Genomic DNA, 17,871 nt, shown 5'->3' on the forward strand with positions numbered 1-17,871 from the left:
TAGCTATAATGCATTCACAGTGACATTAGTTGCGTTACTAAATTAGCTGCTGGCTAATAGCCAGGTGAGGCAGCCAACCCCTCTCAGGCATGGAGACGTGTTTTGAGGGCAATGAAACAACCTTTTGTCAGTTCAGGTAATCTCATTGGACACAGATCAACCTATCAGAAAATTCACTTAACAGAATTGACCTCGCAGCGGTCTTTCCACTTATCTCGTCTTCTTGTTAGCTTTATATTTACCCTTTATTTGTGCACAGCCAATTCTCCGCATGCCAGAGGTGGTTGCTGTGACTCAATTGCGAAGATGTGGCTAAACTGGCTCATCTGTAAGTGAATTCACCTTTAAGAGAGTCGTTTTTTAAAGCATGGCAGACGTGAGAGATGAGGGCTCGCTCTGTGGGAGAATAATAAATCAAGCCTTTCTAGTGGTGACCAGACATACTGTGGACCTTATGCTAAGCTAGGTCACTGCTGGCCACGGCTGAAATATTATCCTCATAAAACTTTGCAGCACATCCATTTTCTCTCGGGAAAGCGGGACTACAATACTCAAAAGTACATCTAAATCTAATAAATTCTACCAGACGCAGACAATTGTGGATTTAAGTGCAATTTCTGCACAGGAGCGGCCTTAATCTACAGCCACAGATTTAAATTTCTTTACGTGGGCCTGAAGCGATGGAGAGAATGACAGGACGGAGTTTAGATGACAGAGGGATGGAGGTAGACGGAGGGATGGTGTCGTTGGGTGGGTGGGGAGGGAGGGAGGAAGGGGGGGAGAAACAGTCTGGAGTTCATTCGAGGCTAGCTGTCGTCAGGCTCGGCGTCAGCCATCACATGGGCAGAATGCTAAACGCCGAGCTCTGAATCCTGACCTATTTTCATCAAACTGACACAGAAATCCACGGAGAGGCCGTCTTACGCTGCTAACCTCTGTCTGCCTCCTGGACTGCCCTCAGAAAGCCCTCACACACACACACACACACACACATTTTATGATCTGTACATACTAAATGTAAATCTGCTTAGCCGTGACCTGCAGCAGTTGACTGATTGTTGATTAATAATCTTCAAAATGAATAGATTGTAAATGATTTCCACTCAGCTGCAGCTTGAAGGGCTTTTATTGTAATTTGTCCAAATATGCCGTTGGACTGATGAATATTCATGAAGAGGAAATACTCTTCCCTGACCCTTCTTTGTGCTCACAATAGACAGTAGGCATGTTCTTTTTCTGTGTCGACGCTGAACTTGACATCGTTAGCAGACACCTTCCCAAGTGTACCAAGCGCTCTTACAGACTTCTTACAAAGACAGTGAGCAAATAACTCCAGTTAAAACACTGAAAATGATCCTGCTCTTAAGGCGCTAATGGCTTTCATTTTTTAACTGGCTTTTATCAACTATGATCAAAGTGCAATTACAGACATCTTTAATGAAAAGGGATTCAATTGCCAGCGAATGAATGCGACTTGATTGATGCTGAACATCACCTGAACACGACTAAATTAAACTGAGAACAATCTTTTTAATGGTGATTGATGGAAGTACTTTAACACGACGGAGAGTAGCTTTTTAACCAGCATGCCCTGCAACCATAATGTTACATCTCCCTAAAAAAATATAACTTTTTAGTTTTTTTTTATATAAAAATCTATAATATACTCTCCCCTCAAATCCGTATTGCACATGCCAGCTTAATGCGTTTGTATTCCAATCCTAAACCACTTCACTTTTGACTATAAGGTTTGCTTGTGTGTCCTGAAATCATGTTTTTAAAAGTAATTAATTTTTTTTTAAGATTATTTTTTGGGCTTTTGCCTTTATTTAAAGGACGGCTGAAGAGAGACAGGAAATGTGGGAAGTAAAGAGTGGGGGCTGACATGCATCAAATGATCGGCAGGCCGGGAGTTGAACCTGCGATCAGTGCGTTGTAAATAGGGCGCCTGCTCCACCAACTGAGCTAAACCAATGACTGTATATATAGATGGACGACACGTCTCCATCTGCTCCCATTGTACGAAAGTGATGCCAAAATAGCCCAGTGATAGGCGCTGCCATCTTACAATGGTGATGTCATTTGGAGCCAGAGACTGCGCAGTAGAGATCGGCAGGTGGCGCTGCCATAGCCACTTCCTCTAACCAGAAGGCACGCTTAACTTACCCAAAAAGCAGCAAGGATCCCGCTCGCCGACGTGTTTAACAGCAGAACAGCTTCTCTGTGTTGGTCTGAGGTTAACGTTCACAGGTATGTAAACTTCAATGACTGTAGTGATTGTTTTTGTTACGTTTCCTCTCACCGTTCGTCCTCCACTCTGCTAATCGGGAACTGATTGGCTGCAGGAGCCGTATTTGTCAACAGAGCTGTCAATCATCATTTTTACAGGATCAAATAACTAATTAAAAATAAACTTCTCAGAAAAATGAACACTTGGACATAAATCAGCATGAAAAGAACTAACTATAATGACAGAAACAATGTTTGAGAAAAATGTATTTGATGTGTATTTTTGTAGTTTGACTCATGTCCCATCTGTTAACATAGAGGAGGCGGGCTTTATGACCTATACTGCAGCCAGTCAGCAGGGGGTGATAGAGAGGGTTTGGCTTCACTTTTAGGGAGCTGTCATGTCGTCCATCTATATACAGTCTTTGAGCTAAACCAGCACCCCCAATCTCCGATATTGACACCAACAAGTAAATTATTTGATCATGACCTTGTAATTTATTTGAATAAATGGCTAAGTTTATTTGTAATGAGTTATTTGATGCTCTAAAAAGGGGGTGTGATTGACAGCTCTGTCGACAAATCCGGCTCCTGCAGCGTTCTGTTCCTGAGTAGCAGAGTAGAGGAGGAACGGTGAGAGGAGACGTAACTAACACTAACACTGCAGTCATTGAACTTCCATAAGCGTGAATATCTGCTTCAGACCGACACAAGAAGCTGTTCTGCTGTTGAATGTGGCGACATGATGGATGTTCGCTATTTTTTCGGTAAGTTAAATGTGTGTTTTGGGTAGAGGAAGTGGTGGGACATCGATACTGCCGATCTCTACTGCACACACTCTGGCTCCTAATGTGCAAGATGGCAGCGCCCGCTTCTGGAGGTGTATTGGCTTCACTTTTGTACAATGAGAGGAGGTTGAGACGCATCATCCATCTTTATTTACTGTAAGCTATAGCTAGTTAGTTCATACTTCACTCTGTCTTTGGAGGAGATTGTCCCACTACATTGTCCTACATTGTAAATTGTAATCTATATGGTCTTGTTCAATCACCTGTGGGAAGTGTACGGATAGTACCTTCACTGTGAAACACCACTCCATTATTTAAATGCACCACCAGGGTGACACTACTTGCCAGGCAGCGGTGGTTCTCTTGTTTTCACATGCCCTCCGCACTCCAGCTCGACACAGAATTTGGGGTTGAAAAGCCGTGATCCGGGTCGACCAGTGCGGCGCTGAGAGGTTCGCTCTTCTGCAGCATTAATCACCGTGCGGCTGTCCTCTGACTGATTACCTCCCATCAATCTTAGTTTGCTTAGCACTCAAACAGGAGAAAGCCCTCATGAAGATCTGATTAAAAATGTAAGTGACTCATAACAGGAGTGCCTGCCTGCCCTTGGAGTCGATACTCTGCGATAGTCAAAAGCTCTGAGAGGGATTTATCTACTCATCTCCAAATGTCCGTTCACCTGCTCGCGCTGACCTGATCTCAGCGAGGAGAACGACTGTGAAGAGATGAGGTCTGCAAGAGAGCTCGGGGAGATCTGCGCGTTTCTGTGTGTGTGTGTGTGTGTGTGTGGTAGTCATTTGCAGCTGCAGACAGGAGGGGGAGTGACTTTGAGAGTGTCTGAGAGGCACATCCTGCCTGCAATTAAGGTGGAATCAGAGAGAGATCTGCGCTGCCTTGATAATGAGCCTCATCTGAATTATTAACTAGAGCTGTACCCCCCGGACCTGGACTCCCATCAGGCCTAGCTCCGCAACAACAAGAGCAGATGCACACACACACAAATATATACACACAGAGAATCTTCAGATCCATACAAACCTCTATCAAACCCATTTTAGCGCATGCAGGAACTCAAAAACTAATCCCATTTGCAGTAAAAATCAGGGCAACACATTACTTGAAGTGGTGCTCATAAGGCATTATAAGGCATGGAAAGCCCATTATAAACACACTGTGAGTGCATGATGATTTATTAAAATTGGTGCATAGCATAATGAGTACAATATGCAGAAAGTTAGAGGGTTGAATACTTTATGAAGCAACTGTGTCATTAATCACATTAAAATTTAGTGCGATTTCAGATGCATGATTACATTAGAACAGTTTTCCTCTGATTCCAGCGGGATCATAATCACCGTGGTGCTGCTGTGATGGATGGATTGGGACTGTTAGGATGGCTGTGTTTCAAAAGTGAGTCCTTGTGATGTGTGTGTGTGTGTGTGTGTGTGTGGGTGTGTGTGTGTGTGTGTGGGTGTGTGTGATGTACTTTCAAAACGTAAAGGCAAAGGTTTGTTTGGTCTGTTCGCTTATGAAGGTAAATCGCAGAAATACATAGAAATAAAGAATGATGTCTAATAATCCATTCATCATTTAGAGTTGACATTTCTGATGTAGTTTCCACAGCAAAGGCAGGCACTTGTTTCCATTCATTTCACTATGGATCAATCAATCCAATCAGAAACAAATCAATTAGTGCCTTTAGTTATGTTTGTTTTTAATCATTTGTTCCACTTCCTGCCTTTGTGTGTTTTCCCGTTCGTTTGAACTGTTTTCGCCTGTGTCTGATGAGCCTCACCTCCAAAGTGTATTTAGGGCATGTCTACACGTACACAGGTATTTTTCCCTCCTTCGTTTAAAAAAAGAAAAGACGTCTACCCGAGCACAGTAATAAAAAAAATCCCCGTCCACACGAAAACGCAACAGAAACGCTTTCATGAGAACGCCACACCAACAGGCGGCGATATAACCCGGTCGTGCAAAGACGAAAAAAGAAAATCGTGGCCAATCAAAAGTATAAAAAAATCTATTGCCAGAAGACGACCTGGCGGGCTGCAATGGTGCATCGAGGAAGGGGGACGAGTAACTGTACATATCTGTATAAACATGTAAACAGTCCTGTTAGCGAGGTTAGAATGATCACTGTTTTTGTCAAGTCCGTCATTTTGCAAGAAATGTCGCCTCATTTGTGACGCTTCACAAAGGAGATAACGGCGCACAGCCTGACGTCACGAGCTAAAAACGGCGCTTACCCCGTCTACACGTCTCACGTCAAGTCTTCAAAAGATCTGTTTCAGTGACCTAAAACAACGTTTGTGTGGACGAAAGGACAAAACGCAGAGAAAAAGCTACGTTTTGAAAAATACCCGCGTACGTGTGGACATGGCCTTAGTCCTTCGGCCTTTCTCAAACCGACCCTCCCCACTCACATTACATCGCGGAGTGAACTCCGTTTGACGTCACACTCAGAGCTGAATGGAGCACCCTTCATGATGAAAATAAATCCCAATATATTATATTTTTCACTCACAGTGATAACCTGCTGAGTTTTTACAACCTGCCCTGTAAATGTTAAACACTTTAAACTTTTAACTCGTATCATTTCTAAGAAAACGTTTATTAGATCCTGAATAATCGTTGACTTTTAGACGTGGGTATGTGAGAAGTCAGGATATTATTTGATGAACATAACGCACGGTTTCACCTGGTCAGTACGTCAGGTTTGAGAAAGGCCTAGTCTTCCCGTCTCTGTGCCAGTTCGTCATCATCTTCCCTCATGAGCCTCTTGTGCAACCCTGATTTCTCCTGTGGACCATCTCGAGTTTGATACGGGTTCTCTTGTGCATTTTGCTCTTTGTGTTGTATAAATAAATATATAAATCATCCACAGTCTGCAGCTGGGTCCTCCCCCTTTTTGTTTTAAACTCTGAACATGACTTTAGCAGACATCTACATTAGACAGATAGCTTTCTTTGAAAGTGGTTACCGGTAATACTTCCTGATCGAATTGATTTGAACAAACTACATGATAAATACATTTTGTTTTCAATTTAAATCTTTATAAAAGTGACTATTACTATTTTTGATCACCATTTTCTTAGGCAGTTTAAGCACACTTAGTTAAAATAGTTTGACATCTTTCATATATTACTGCACAACAACAATGTAACTTTGTAACTAAAAAAATGCATGGAGAATTGAATAGCTACGGAAGCCCGCAGCGGACATGCATCAACACATTTTATTGACTCTGTTTCCCGTGATAACAAGTAATTTCCAGTTGTTTTCATGAGAGCTCGACTCTAATTATCTGCACCACCGTAACGTCAGATACATAACTCGTATCCTCAGAGTTGCAGAAGCACACAACAAACATATAAACAGGCTTAACTTACCTCGTTAGTGTGGGCGATGGCAGCATGGCATGTCCTGGTCTGTAATATCACAGTGACCAGCCAAAACCAGCTTTGTCGTGATCTCAAGAAAATGACTGGAAACGAGTCTTTATCACGGAAAAACAGAGTAAATAAGCATTTTTCATAAGTCTGCAAATAGATGGAATAATGGAAAACAATGAGGACCTGAAGCAGAACCTATTTCCCATCAAATGATTGATTTAGAAAACAGCTACGTATAAATCAGAACTTTTCTTATGGTTTGAAAATGGATGAGACCATCGGCTGTGTGATAGGAAAGAAAATACATCCAAACAAACGTATATCACGCAATGATTTTAATAGGAACTAAAACATGCTTTTTGCAGCTTCTTTTCATGTTATATAAATGGCTGGAAATCAATGGCGGCCTGGAGCAGAAGTAAAATCCACTATCATCTCTAACACACAACAGCATGGTTCTCAAATTTCAGTTAAGCTTAGTTGTGATGACTTGTACAAAGAGAGCAAACATGAAAGAGATGAGCAGAGATGACAGAGGGCCCCTGGTGTGGTCATTAAAGGCCTTGTTAACAGCGTAACAACATTACGTGCTGACCTGTCTCTGAGTCACGGGCTGACAGAGAGGACACGGGACTGAATGTTTTTTTGACTAGTACTCGACTCATCGTCCGAGCCAGACACCAGAACATTCTGAAACCCTGAGGTCTGGTAGACTGCACGGAGAGAATGTGCGCTGGGCCGACATTTTACGACACACCACCAGGCACGATTCCCAAGATCCGCCTGCCTGACTGACTGTTGTGCGTCTGGACTCGGTTTTCTCTCTGGAATTTCCGTCTGTAGAGTGTTTCTCAACATTTTATTCCAGCTGATTTATTCCGACTGATTGAAGTGTGAGGGCTGAGGGCGAGAATATTATGTTCTATTCCAACCACTATGACTCATTTAAGCAGTGAACACCCCGCCTCCACTGCCGGTGCATCCCTTGTTTACATCCCAGCCCTTCTCCAGATTGAAGTGATATCTGCCCGCGCTCTATTCAAAAGCCTTTTGTAGCTCAGCATCAACTGACAAGGACACTGATCCTCTCGGATCAAAATCTGTCCATCTCCGCATGGCCTCCTTCCATTCAAGCCCTCAACGACACTTCCCAACTGTTTTCTCTCCATTCACAGGCTGATCAGATGAGTTTTAGCACAGTCTCGGATTCAACAACCAACCCCCTTCGCCTTCCAAATTCCTCTTCCCATTCCCCGCCCCCGGTTAACCCAGCGCCAAGCCCGCCAACTCGAGAGCTGCCTCTCCTTCTGCTGGGCCTTTGTGATAATAACAATAACTGTGTAGCGGTGCAGAGGGCTTTCTGTTGAGGCAGCGCCAGGCCGGCTGGCACAGGGAACCCTCTAAGCCTGTTCCACCATCTCCAACCAATTCCCCTCTGTCTCGGCTGGCGCTGGAGCATCACAGGCATTAAGGCTGCTATCAATGTGCTCAGCAGCAGGGGCCACCGCCACCACTCTCGCACTCGCTCTATCTTTTCTCTTTCCGCCTCTCTCCCTCTCCCACTCAATTCTGAATCCAATTCAAAAAAGGGTTTTATTGGCAGGACAAATAATACCTTGTTCTTCAAAATGTCTCCTTGCCTCCTCTTTTTTTTCACTCTGTCTCTATCTCTCTCTCCGTGACGCTAAACCTTATTCTCCTCGTCTATCTCCTGGAAGTGGAATCTCAGCAGAACAAGGTGAAGGCCGGCGTGGGCGGTAATACTTTACGTGAAGTGCATTGTGATGCATTACAAGCAGATTAGAAGCACATTAGAGGTAAAGATCCACTTTAACTCTCAGTTATTGTGGATATAAAATGAGGAAGGCCAACTTGGAGTAACTATTTTTCGGGCTGACAGATGTCTGTTTAAATAGTATCACTGTTTCTTTGTATATATATCTTATCTAAAATAGATTTTCACACAAAAATAACTGTTTTGCATTTTTTTATGTTTGGTTCAGCTGTCTAAAGATGACTATCTTTAAACGTCATGTAATTTGAGGCGCTGCTGGGCCTGAAAACTTTCAAATCTAGCCTCAACCACAGTTAAAGCTCCTGTGAGGAGTTTTTCTCTGGTTATGAAACGAACTGAAATTTATTCTGATGACTATATATGACCTACAAAAGCAAACCAGACCATCAGCGACAACACTGATTATTTCTATACAGTTATTTTTAATGCCTGAAACTGCTGGCGGGGGGGTAGGTGTCAGACGAAGCGATTTTTTTTGCCTTTGTTTACATTTTCCAGGACAAAAGTGAGTGATACATATGAATTTTATTTTTTTGTCGAAAACCAACACTTAAGCGTGTGCAGGACAAAATCAGCAAAGAGATAAGTACTGTACGGCTTTGTCCACAGGGGGCGCCAAAATCAACACAAAGCGAACGTCCCTCACAGGAGCTTTAAAGTAAAGAGAAAAATAATCCTCAGATATATTTGTTAAATCACTTTTTTGTAACCAAGCCCCGCCCAAGAGCAGAGACAAAAACACACATTCTCTCATGTTAAGTCCAATTCAAATTTGGATTATCAGATTATTTCATTGTTTATTACAGTAGGACCCTGCAATGTATCACTCATAGTAAACATGTTTTCAGGCCCTTTAAGACTCTCGGTTTATATAGCCTCATACATACGTTTGTTTTATTTTATGCTCTTCATTTTGTCCTCAACACAAAGTTAAAACGTCAGCCGGCCTGCTGAAGATCCCACAATGCAATGAGTCACATTTTATCAATGCAAAAATTATAGTCTTGCCACTCTACAGCTGTCAGTGATGAAAAAAATGATGTGTCAAAAAAGCTCAATTAACTACTCCATTGTCTGATCCAGTGTCCATTATATTAGTGAACAAGGAAACAACACGTCATCCGTCTCTTTCTGTCTTCTCAACTTTTGAATCTATATTCAGCACATGACGAACATGGATGCAAACGATGGCCACAGTCAGAGAATAAAGTTATTTTTCCACAAACACAAGCTTCACACTGAGGTCAGACGGCTGAACTTAGGTTTGGAGAGATTTTGTGTTTGACACAAGTCTTTGTTGATATGGAGCTTAAAACGCCTCCTGATTGGTGCATTCATGAGCCTGATAAATACAGCTCCTGAAAAAATTAAGAGACCACTGCAAGAGAAAGTTCTTCTCTGATTCTTCCATAACTTTGTGTTTGTGGAAAATTAACTTTAGTTTTATTGTAAACATTTCTCACTACTTCTAAATAAAATATTGTCTTTTACTTGCAGAAATGACGACTGGTTAAGAAAACCAAAAGATGCACAAAAAAAAAGAGATCAATATCTGGTGGAGTAACCTTGTTGTTGTGTTGTTGTTGTATCAGTGTTCGTGCATCTCTGCATGCTCTCCACCAGTCTGTCACGGTGCTGTTGGGTGACGTTAGGCCGCTCTTGGAGCAGCCCGGCTTTGTTCGATGGCTTGTGACCATCCTTCTTCCTCTTGATCACAGTCAGGAGGTTTTGTTTAGATCTGGGTTAGGCTGGTCATAACATGCAGAGAGATATGCTGATTTAAGGAACATTTGGAGTGATCTCTAAAAATCTTTCCGGAGCTGCATCTCACTGAAACAAGATAGTGAAAGTATGCTCATGAATGTTGCAGCCCTGTTGGATGCCAGCCCAAGTAAGAGAAACTTAGAGTGTCAGTTAAAGTTAAAGAGAAATGTAACACTTAATTCAGTTACTAAATTACATCTACATTCTCTTGCACACTGACTTTGTGAAGGAGGCGTGTTTAAGCTGAAACATGGTGTTAGTTGCTCTTAAAAGACCAACAACCGGAATGAATCATTTTCTGAAAATATAATTGATCCTCGTGTGTATTGCTGCTTCTCGCTGCGCGCTCATTATATCACAGTCTTGATTACAACAGTCATACACCCACAGCGTGCCTTTAACGTTTGTGAAGCCTTCAGGTGGAGTCAGTGAGCTCCCACCTGCCTGCCTGCCTGCCTGCCTGCTGCTGAGTGTGTGTACAGTACAGCCTGCAGACAGGCCACAGCTCAGCACATCCATTCCCACGCAGAGCCACTTGTGAAATGAACATAACGGTGTGTGTGTGTGTGTGTGTGTGTGTGTGTGTGTGTGTGTGTGTGAGCGCAGACCCCCGCATCAACACCACCACCACCGTGACCACCTACAGAACTGAACTCACTTCATATGACCAAACACAGCCTCCCACCTCAGATGCAATAACAAACATGGCCCAAACACTTGACCGCAATTACTGAACCATAGTCAGAGAAATCTGTACGTAGTCATCACGGTAACAATGCTACCAGATGCTTAAGCAACACAGACTGCTTATGTATGTGTATGGTTGTGAGTGTGCACTTGTTTACCTATCAAACAGGGGACCTCTGCGCCGTCACACACTCACGGAAAAGGGACCAGCAGCCAGCAGGGGACATTTTGAAGGCACACTGTTGGTCAGTCTTTAAATCATGCTAAAATCAAGTCTTAATCCATCTGGTGTTTTTTCACTCTGGCCAAGAGAGGACCAGCAGGTGTGTGACTGTTTCACACTCGATATATGATTTGTTTTTATGCTTTTTTTTTAACAGAATCTAAAGGGAGAGCTTCACTGGTTGTCTTAATTTTGTATCTCAGCACTGTTTAAAAAAACAAGGCCTCCCTGAAGGTGAGAGAGTTAGAGAAGTATTTTGTAATTTATGAAAAAGGAAGAAAAATAGAAAAATAATAAAATTACAAATACAAAAAGAATTTAACTCGACCTTTAAAATTGTTGAGTCCAAAAGTACTCACCTGATCAGCTTTCACATACAGTAGATGTCAATCATTTTTTCTATATAACTGTGTACTCATTGTACATTTTAAGGAAGCACGATGTGATTCTGTGTGAAGACGTGATCCTGGATAAACATCACCATCCTGGACCAACAGTGGTGTAAATCAATCAGGTTGTTATTTCTCCAGTTATTTAAAAGTTATACCATCCATCCATCCATTATCTATACCATTTATTGGGCCTGAATAATTCAAAGATATATAATTTAGATAACTTTGACTTATATTGCAATTTTTAAAGAATTTTTATATTAATGGGAATTATAATTTTTACTGAAAAACATTAAAGTAATTATGGTGGGATTTCTGCAGGTATCTGTACCAAAGGAAGATATTTGATACTTAAATCTGTGAATGACGTGTAGGCCAGAACATCTGCAGCACAGTATTTGAGTAAAAACTGTATTTTAACACACATTTTACCTTTAACAAATATGATACTTCCTGCAACTTGAAAATTACAGGAGGCCATATTGTGATTTTGATAAACTTTCGACTAATTTCGACTCACTTATCCTGTTCAGGGTCTCGGGGGGGCTGGAGCCTATCCCAGCTGGGTGAGAGGCGGGGTACATGCTGGACTGATCGCCAGTCGATCACAGGGCTGACACACAGAGACAAACAACCATTCATGCTCACACTCACACCTACGCGCAATTAAGAGTCACCAGTGAACCTGACGAGCATGTCTTTGGACTGTGGGAGGAAGCTGGAGTACCTGGAGAGAACCCACGCATGCACGGGGAGAACATGCAAACTCCACACAGAAAGGCCCACTACGTCCAACCAGGATGACTAGCTAATGCTTCAGCAGGATGAACTACTGCAGGATCAGCGAGTTGTAACTCTTATGAATGTCTTTTCTGAATAACCACCACCAAATTACTTCACATCAGGTTGTTTTCTGAAAAACTACAATGCTGCTGGTCATTTCAAAGAAGAAAAAAAATACTATATACAAAAGACAAACGAGGGCTCTTATTTCCCTTTAATGTTTTGTTAGCGTAGCATACCTAGTTAGCAAGCTCACAGGAGTATGTGCATGTGGGAAGTTATCTGTTAACTTTTACTGAGGATGTTGTTCAGCTGTGCTTTATTTGAGATGCGAGGCACAAAGGTTTTCTTATAGGAAGTGGAGGAGCATAAGACTGATGATGTCAGAGGGCTGTGATTGGTGGAACCAACGTTTGTCCGGGATTGCACTGTGGGATGTTGATCAAAGAGTACATTGTTCAACTCCGTAAAAAAATCATGTCACGCTTTATAGGAATGACATTCGTCTGTTGATGAACATTACAGTAAAAAGGTCCACACTTGGTTGGAGCAGGCTGATTGTCCACTGTACGTATTATAGGACAGAATGTGTGTGTGACCACAATCAAACAAACCCATGCACTATCACTGGTAGAAGTGTGTGAGCGTGTGAAATAAATCACTTGACACTTAAACAAGTGAGTGACACCTCAACATTGTGTGCGTACAGTATAAATGTATGTGTGCGTGTGTGTGTGTGTGTGTGTGGTATTAAGAGGCAGGGGAAGCTGGCGGCCCAGATGAAGACAAAGAGCCCAGCGGCTGAATTGAGCAGCAGCTCTCAGACAGGATTACACAACAGCTCTTAAAGACTGCTTTTAATAGCAAGACTTTGACTGGATCTTATTTCCCTCCCACTCATCCCATCCATCCACATGCCTCCCCCTCTCATCCACAACAACCTCCCCCCTTGTCCACAAGCACTGTTCAATCTCAACATAAAGGAATGTGTGTATGTAATGTACAAGTGTGTGTGTGTTTGTGAGCGGCTCTACCTCAGTGTTTCAAATCTCATTAAAATCGCTGCCAACTGTTACAGTCCAACATGTGTGAGTGCGTGTGTGTGCGTCCTCTATCCTGTCTCCTATTTAATGTTCATCAGGAGTGTTTTTATGATTGAAATCAAGGTGTTTTCAGCTTAAACTTGGAGTCTCTCTCTCTCCACCAATCAGCTCCCTTGCCAAACCAGCCAATCAAAATATCCACGCAAAGCTGGGAACAGAAACAGGTATCAAGCTGGGCATCCCTGGAAGCACACAAACAAGGCCGCAGGACTTAAGCCACCGCTTTAAATCCAATTTAACCCCCCCATAACGTAAAGATTGGACAGCCGTTGCTGCTGCTGCTGCTGCTGCTGCTGCTGCTGCTGCTTGACTCGGACCTTAATCAAACGTTGATTTTATTGAGATTAATCTGCGTCTTAATGCTGCTCAATTGGAAGCTGGTTTGGAGCCAAATGAGATATCAGGGAAGAGGAGGAAATCTTGTGTGTATGTGTGAGCGCGACAAAAAGAAAGGGAGACAATGGCACTTATCACAAACTGCTGTAAGGATATGATAACATGACAGAGGGAAGCAGATAGAGGATTTTGGATCAACTCAATGTCAGACACGCAGATGGTGTGAAATGCCTGTTAATCCCACTGCAACTTGTGTTTCCCCTTTTTTTTTCTGTGTTCCTTCTATCGCCGGGCTGTGTCAGAGAAGCAAAACACGCAGGGAAGCAAACTGCGACTTCAAAAGCAATTTGAAGAATCTTAAAGGGGCGCTACATCGATTTTACACATGATGTTCAGTTTACTTGTCATAAGGAGAGCTACTCAGCTGGGAGAATAATGTCTCCTGTGGGTCTCTCAGTACCAACTTAGCAGACACTGCAGCTTGGTCAGTGGTCCTACACTTCTACATGTGAGACTCTTGGGATCCTTTCTGTGCCAGTTTTGCATGAGAAACACTCTGTGATCAAGTTAACAATAAAAATAGATTTTCAAAATAATGCAGCAACGTCTGGATTGACTTTTTGTACTATGACTTTTGGATGCTCAGCAGTAATGAACATGCGTTTAACGCTGTGAAATGTTTGTTTAGGCAGTTGTATAAATTGAACTAACATTACACATTAGTTCCAAAACCATAACTAAACTGTGTGACATGCACTAAAAGGAAGTAATCTAAAAAAACAACGTTGGTTTTTGGTTTTAAACAGGAATGGAAACCAAATATTCTGGCTGAAATCCCCCGTTTGTTTCACCCACACATAGCTCCCCCAAGCAGACTTTTGCACACATCATACTACATCCAGAAATGATGGAGGAGTGGTACCTATAGTGTTATTTTTTGAAGTGTTGAACCACCAACCAAGCTGCCATACTTGACGAGTTGGGACGGGCTGTGGAGGGATGTCTAAAGTTTGTCTCCATCTTCGGTTTGAGACTTAAAAATGTGTCAGAAAGTTTGTGTTAAAAACTGGAGGTTTGGGGTCTGACATAAGTCGGAAAGGAAGCTCTCATAAAGGATGTTATTGAGTTCAATTATGTGAATTTTGAGCCACAATATGGACTAAAAATGAAGAAACCATGGCTTCTTTTTTTCCCTTTTCTGCATTAATCTGTCTGTTGTAAGTCCATCAATTTCATGGCTCTAATAAAACACTAAAGTGACCTTGTAAACATGTTTTCATCTTCAGGATCGTCATTATGTAGAGACATGTATCTCTTTTTAAAGCTCCTGTTTAGCGCGATGCTGTTAAAGTTAAAGCCTGCTGTCAGATTTAACAGGAAGGGAGTTATTAAGGCTACTCCCTTTCTGTGTTACAGCGCACACAGTGTTGCACACAGTGTATCAAGGATTTTGGAAATGCACATTTAACTGCTGAGTTTGACCCGAGCAGCCCTTTGATGAAGCTGCCACAAGAGACAAACAACCAAAAAAACACGAGGGGAGAGTGAAGTTGTTTTTCTTTTCTTCTGCTTTCCCTCAGATTCACTGGTGTCAAAACATGGCTTAAATATTTATAACCAGTTAAGACAGCCTTAAATGATGTTCCTAATTTAAAATGGAATGCTGGGAACACAAATTTACCAATGACAATTTAAAAAAAAGTGGCACTCCGAAGCAAAACTTTGTGAAACACAGAGAACAGTGTGAGAGGAAGCTACAGTCCAGGGCTTGGAAACAAAAGAACACTAATCCTCGCGCAGAATGGGTGGTGTATTTAAGTAGATTACAGAAACCAATCTATTAGATTAACCTCATATTAATTTGAATTTAAGGGATAATCTGTAGTTACATCTGTTTGCCGTGACACCCCATGTCATCATCTCTTGTTATTGTCCTTTTAAACCCCTCGCCTTGTGCCATGCTTTCACACAGCCTGTGCGTAATTGAACGTGCGCGCACTGGATAGCAGGGGGCGGGGAGGGGGCTCCAAACGGTTTACCCCGAGCACCCAACCGGCGCATGGGTGACGCTCCAGTCAGGGAGCTGTAGATCGGACCGGGGGCACACTTTGTCCCCCGCGTGACCCGACGACACCCGAAATTTAGGCTTGGAAGCAGACACTTTACCAATGCGTCACAGCGCGTAATAGTTCCCTATCCAAAGCACAGAATGAGAGTTTGGCTCCATGTGGCGTCTCCTATATGCACAGGCTGCAATCCTTAAATAAGATGAACCCAGTGAACCCTTATCCAACCAGCTCACCGCCCCTTTCCACACACTTTAGTAAGGAGTGACACGGGGACACGCCACTGACATAAATTGCTAGGACCAGGGGTCAATTATGTGGTTTACAAATATGCACAGAGGAGTTATGCTGCAGACACAGACTGAGGCTAAATATAGTGAAGCTTCTCCACTAAAACCTTCACCATGTGGTGTCAGAAAATGCTTTCATGTGGCCTACCTTCCATCCAGCTGAACTGTTGCTGTCGCCTTTATCCTTGAAATACGGAACAAAGCGAACCATCCAGTCATAAATCTGGGAGAGGGTAAGTCTCTTCTCCGGGGCGCTCTCGATGGCACGGGTAATCAGGTCTGCATACGACAGGTTTCCCCACGCGTTCCGCCGGGAGGACTTGGCTTTGCGCAGCTGGCCGGCCACGTCGAGCGCAGCCCCGGACATGCAGGCAGGAGCGGCCACCACCGGGGCCGGGGCGCCGGCTGGATGCTTGATCTCCGCCGGTGCGCCGCCTTTTCGCTCGGCCCGGCATGCGGGCACGTTGTACTGCTCCACTTTCACCGATGCCAGGGCCAGACCTCGGCTCGCCTCTTCTCCCCCGGGGAAATCCTCCGGACACGGCAGCGGCCAGGTGCACGACCGCGACCGACTGTGAGGCTCAAATTCCGAATCGATATCAACCTGATGCGCATCCATGCCGCTGTTCTTCATCATCATCAGCATGATGATCTCCCGCTGAATAGATGTCAAAACCGGGCAAGGTCACTGTCACAAAAAGCCTGTCAATGTTGACGTGTGTTAGAGAGTTAAGCGAAAGCTGGTCCCTTGTAGACAGAAAACAGAATAAATGTGTTTTGTTTCACACACAGAGGTGATCAGCCAGGAAGAAAACGCCGGCAGCAGAGTGGGAAATTATCATTCTCCTCAGTGCAACAATGTGGCATCACATCAGGACAGATGAAGGTGTATCCGAGGCATCAACAACAGTATCAGTCTCTCTTCCATGTTAATGTGAGGCTGCATGCAGGACCAAGTGACGGTCAAACATCCATTATGAACACCAGACACACTTGGAGAATGTCTCTGTGTGACTCCGGCTGCAGCAACAGTTGATCCCTCTGACAGATGAGCTCCAGAGCAGCTTCACGGGAACGCTGATCAAACTCCCAAATTAATTGACTTTTTAATTTTCTCCTCGCGCTCTCTGATCGCAGCTTTACTACCGTCTCTCTGTCTGCAGATATGTTGGTGACCGGCTTCAGCTGAAACTCACTGCGAGCGCAATTACTCCCTCAGAAAAAGAAACGGGCTCTCATGAATCATTTATATGAAGTCGTGAATTTCGAGACGAGAGAAAAAAAAGAAGCCCTCATGGATTTGATTTGGAGCATCCTCTGTGTCTCCTCTGCGCGCCGCCAGATGCCTCACGCGCCGTAGTAGATGTTTCTACCTTTGTCTCGAGCTTTCCGTTCACATGTCACATGGGTACCGACTCTCTGCCTTTATAGTACAAGCCCGTGTGTCTCTGACGGCTTCAAGCCACTTAACTGTAGCCTGGAATAAAGTGGAATAAGTGCTGCTTCCATATAATTGGATGCCGCCTGCATCAAGTCACTCCCTCCAGAACAGGTTTCCAGAGGAGGAGGAGGAGGAGGAGGGGTGTGTGTGTGCGTGTGTGTGTGTGTGTGTGTGTGTGGTGGGGGTGATTTTCCCAACAATACAATTTCCAAAGGCATTCAGTTATTTATATAAAGACAAATTCAATCTCTTTCTCTTGTAGGTTATCTTTTTTTTCTTCACAATTGCCAATCATCACGACTTGTAATTCAATTACTGCTGATTAAAGATAAATGTTTATTTTTCTCTGCTTTGTTTTTGATTATTAATAGCCTCATTAGCGAGAGATTGTCCGTCAAATCAAATAAAACAGGCTACATTGAGAGAAACGCGTCACTTTGAATGTGTTTGGTTGTTTGAAATTCAGAAGCTCCAAAGACAATAACCAATCGTTTTGATTTATAAATCCTTGTGAAGGTTGCACATAGTGTTCCTATACATAATGAGGCAGCCCTGCTTTATAGTATTTATGATTCAAAT

At 43.2% G+C, this 17,871-nt stretch overlaps 1 protein-coding gene across 1 annotated transcript in view; it reads right to left on the minus strand.

Annotated features, from left to right (window-relative positions):
* foxo6b (forkhead box O6 b) overlaps positions 1-16,497 on the minus strand; it is a 48,091-nt gene extending 31,594 nt beyond the window's left edge. Inside the window, exon 1 of the mRNA XM_069681625.1 lies at positions 16,000-16,497. Within this exon, the coding sequence (XP_069537726.1) occupies positions 16,000-16,497 (498 nt within the window). The remainder of the gene's footprint in view (positions 1-15,999) is intronic.
* Between the last annotated feature and the right edge of the window lie 1,374 nt (positions 16,498-17,871).

This window comes from Semicossyphus pulcher, unplaced genomic scaffold, assembly GCF_022749685.1.
Source record: "Semicossyphus pulcher isolate SPU_LCO1_2020_fin unplaced genomic scaffold, fSemPul1.0.p SCAF_5, whole genome shotgun sequence".
NCBI lineage: Eukaryota > Metazoa > Chordata > Actinopteri > Labriformes > Labridae > Semicossyphus > Semicossyphus pulcher.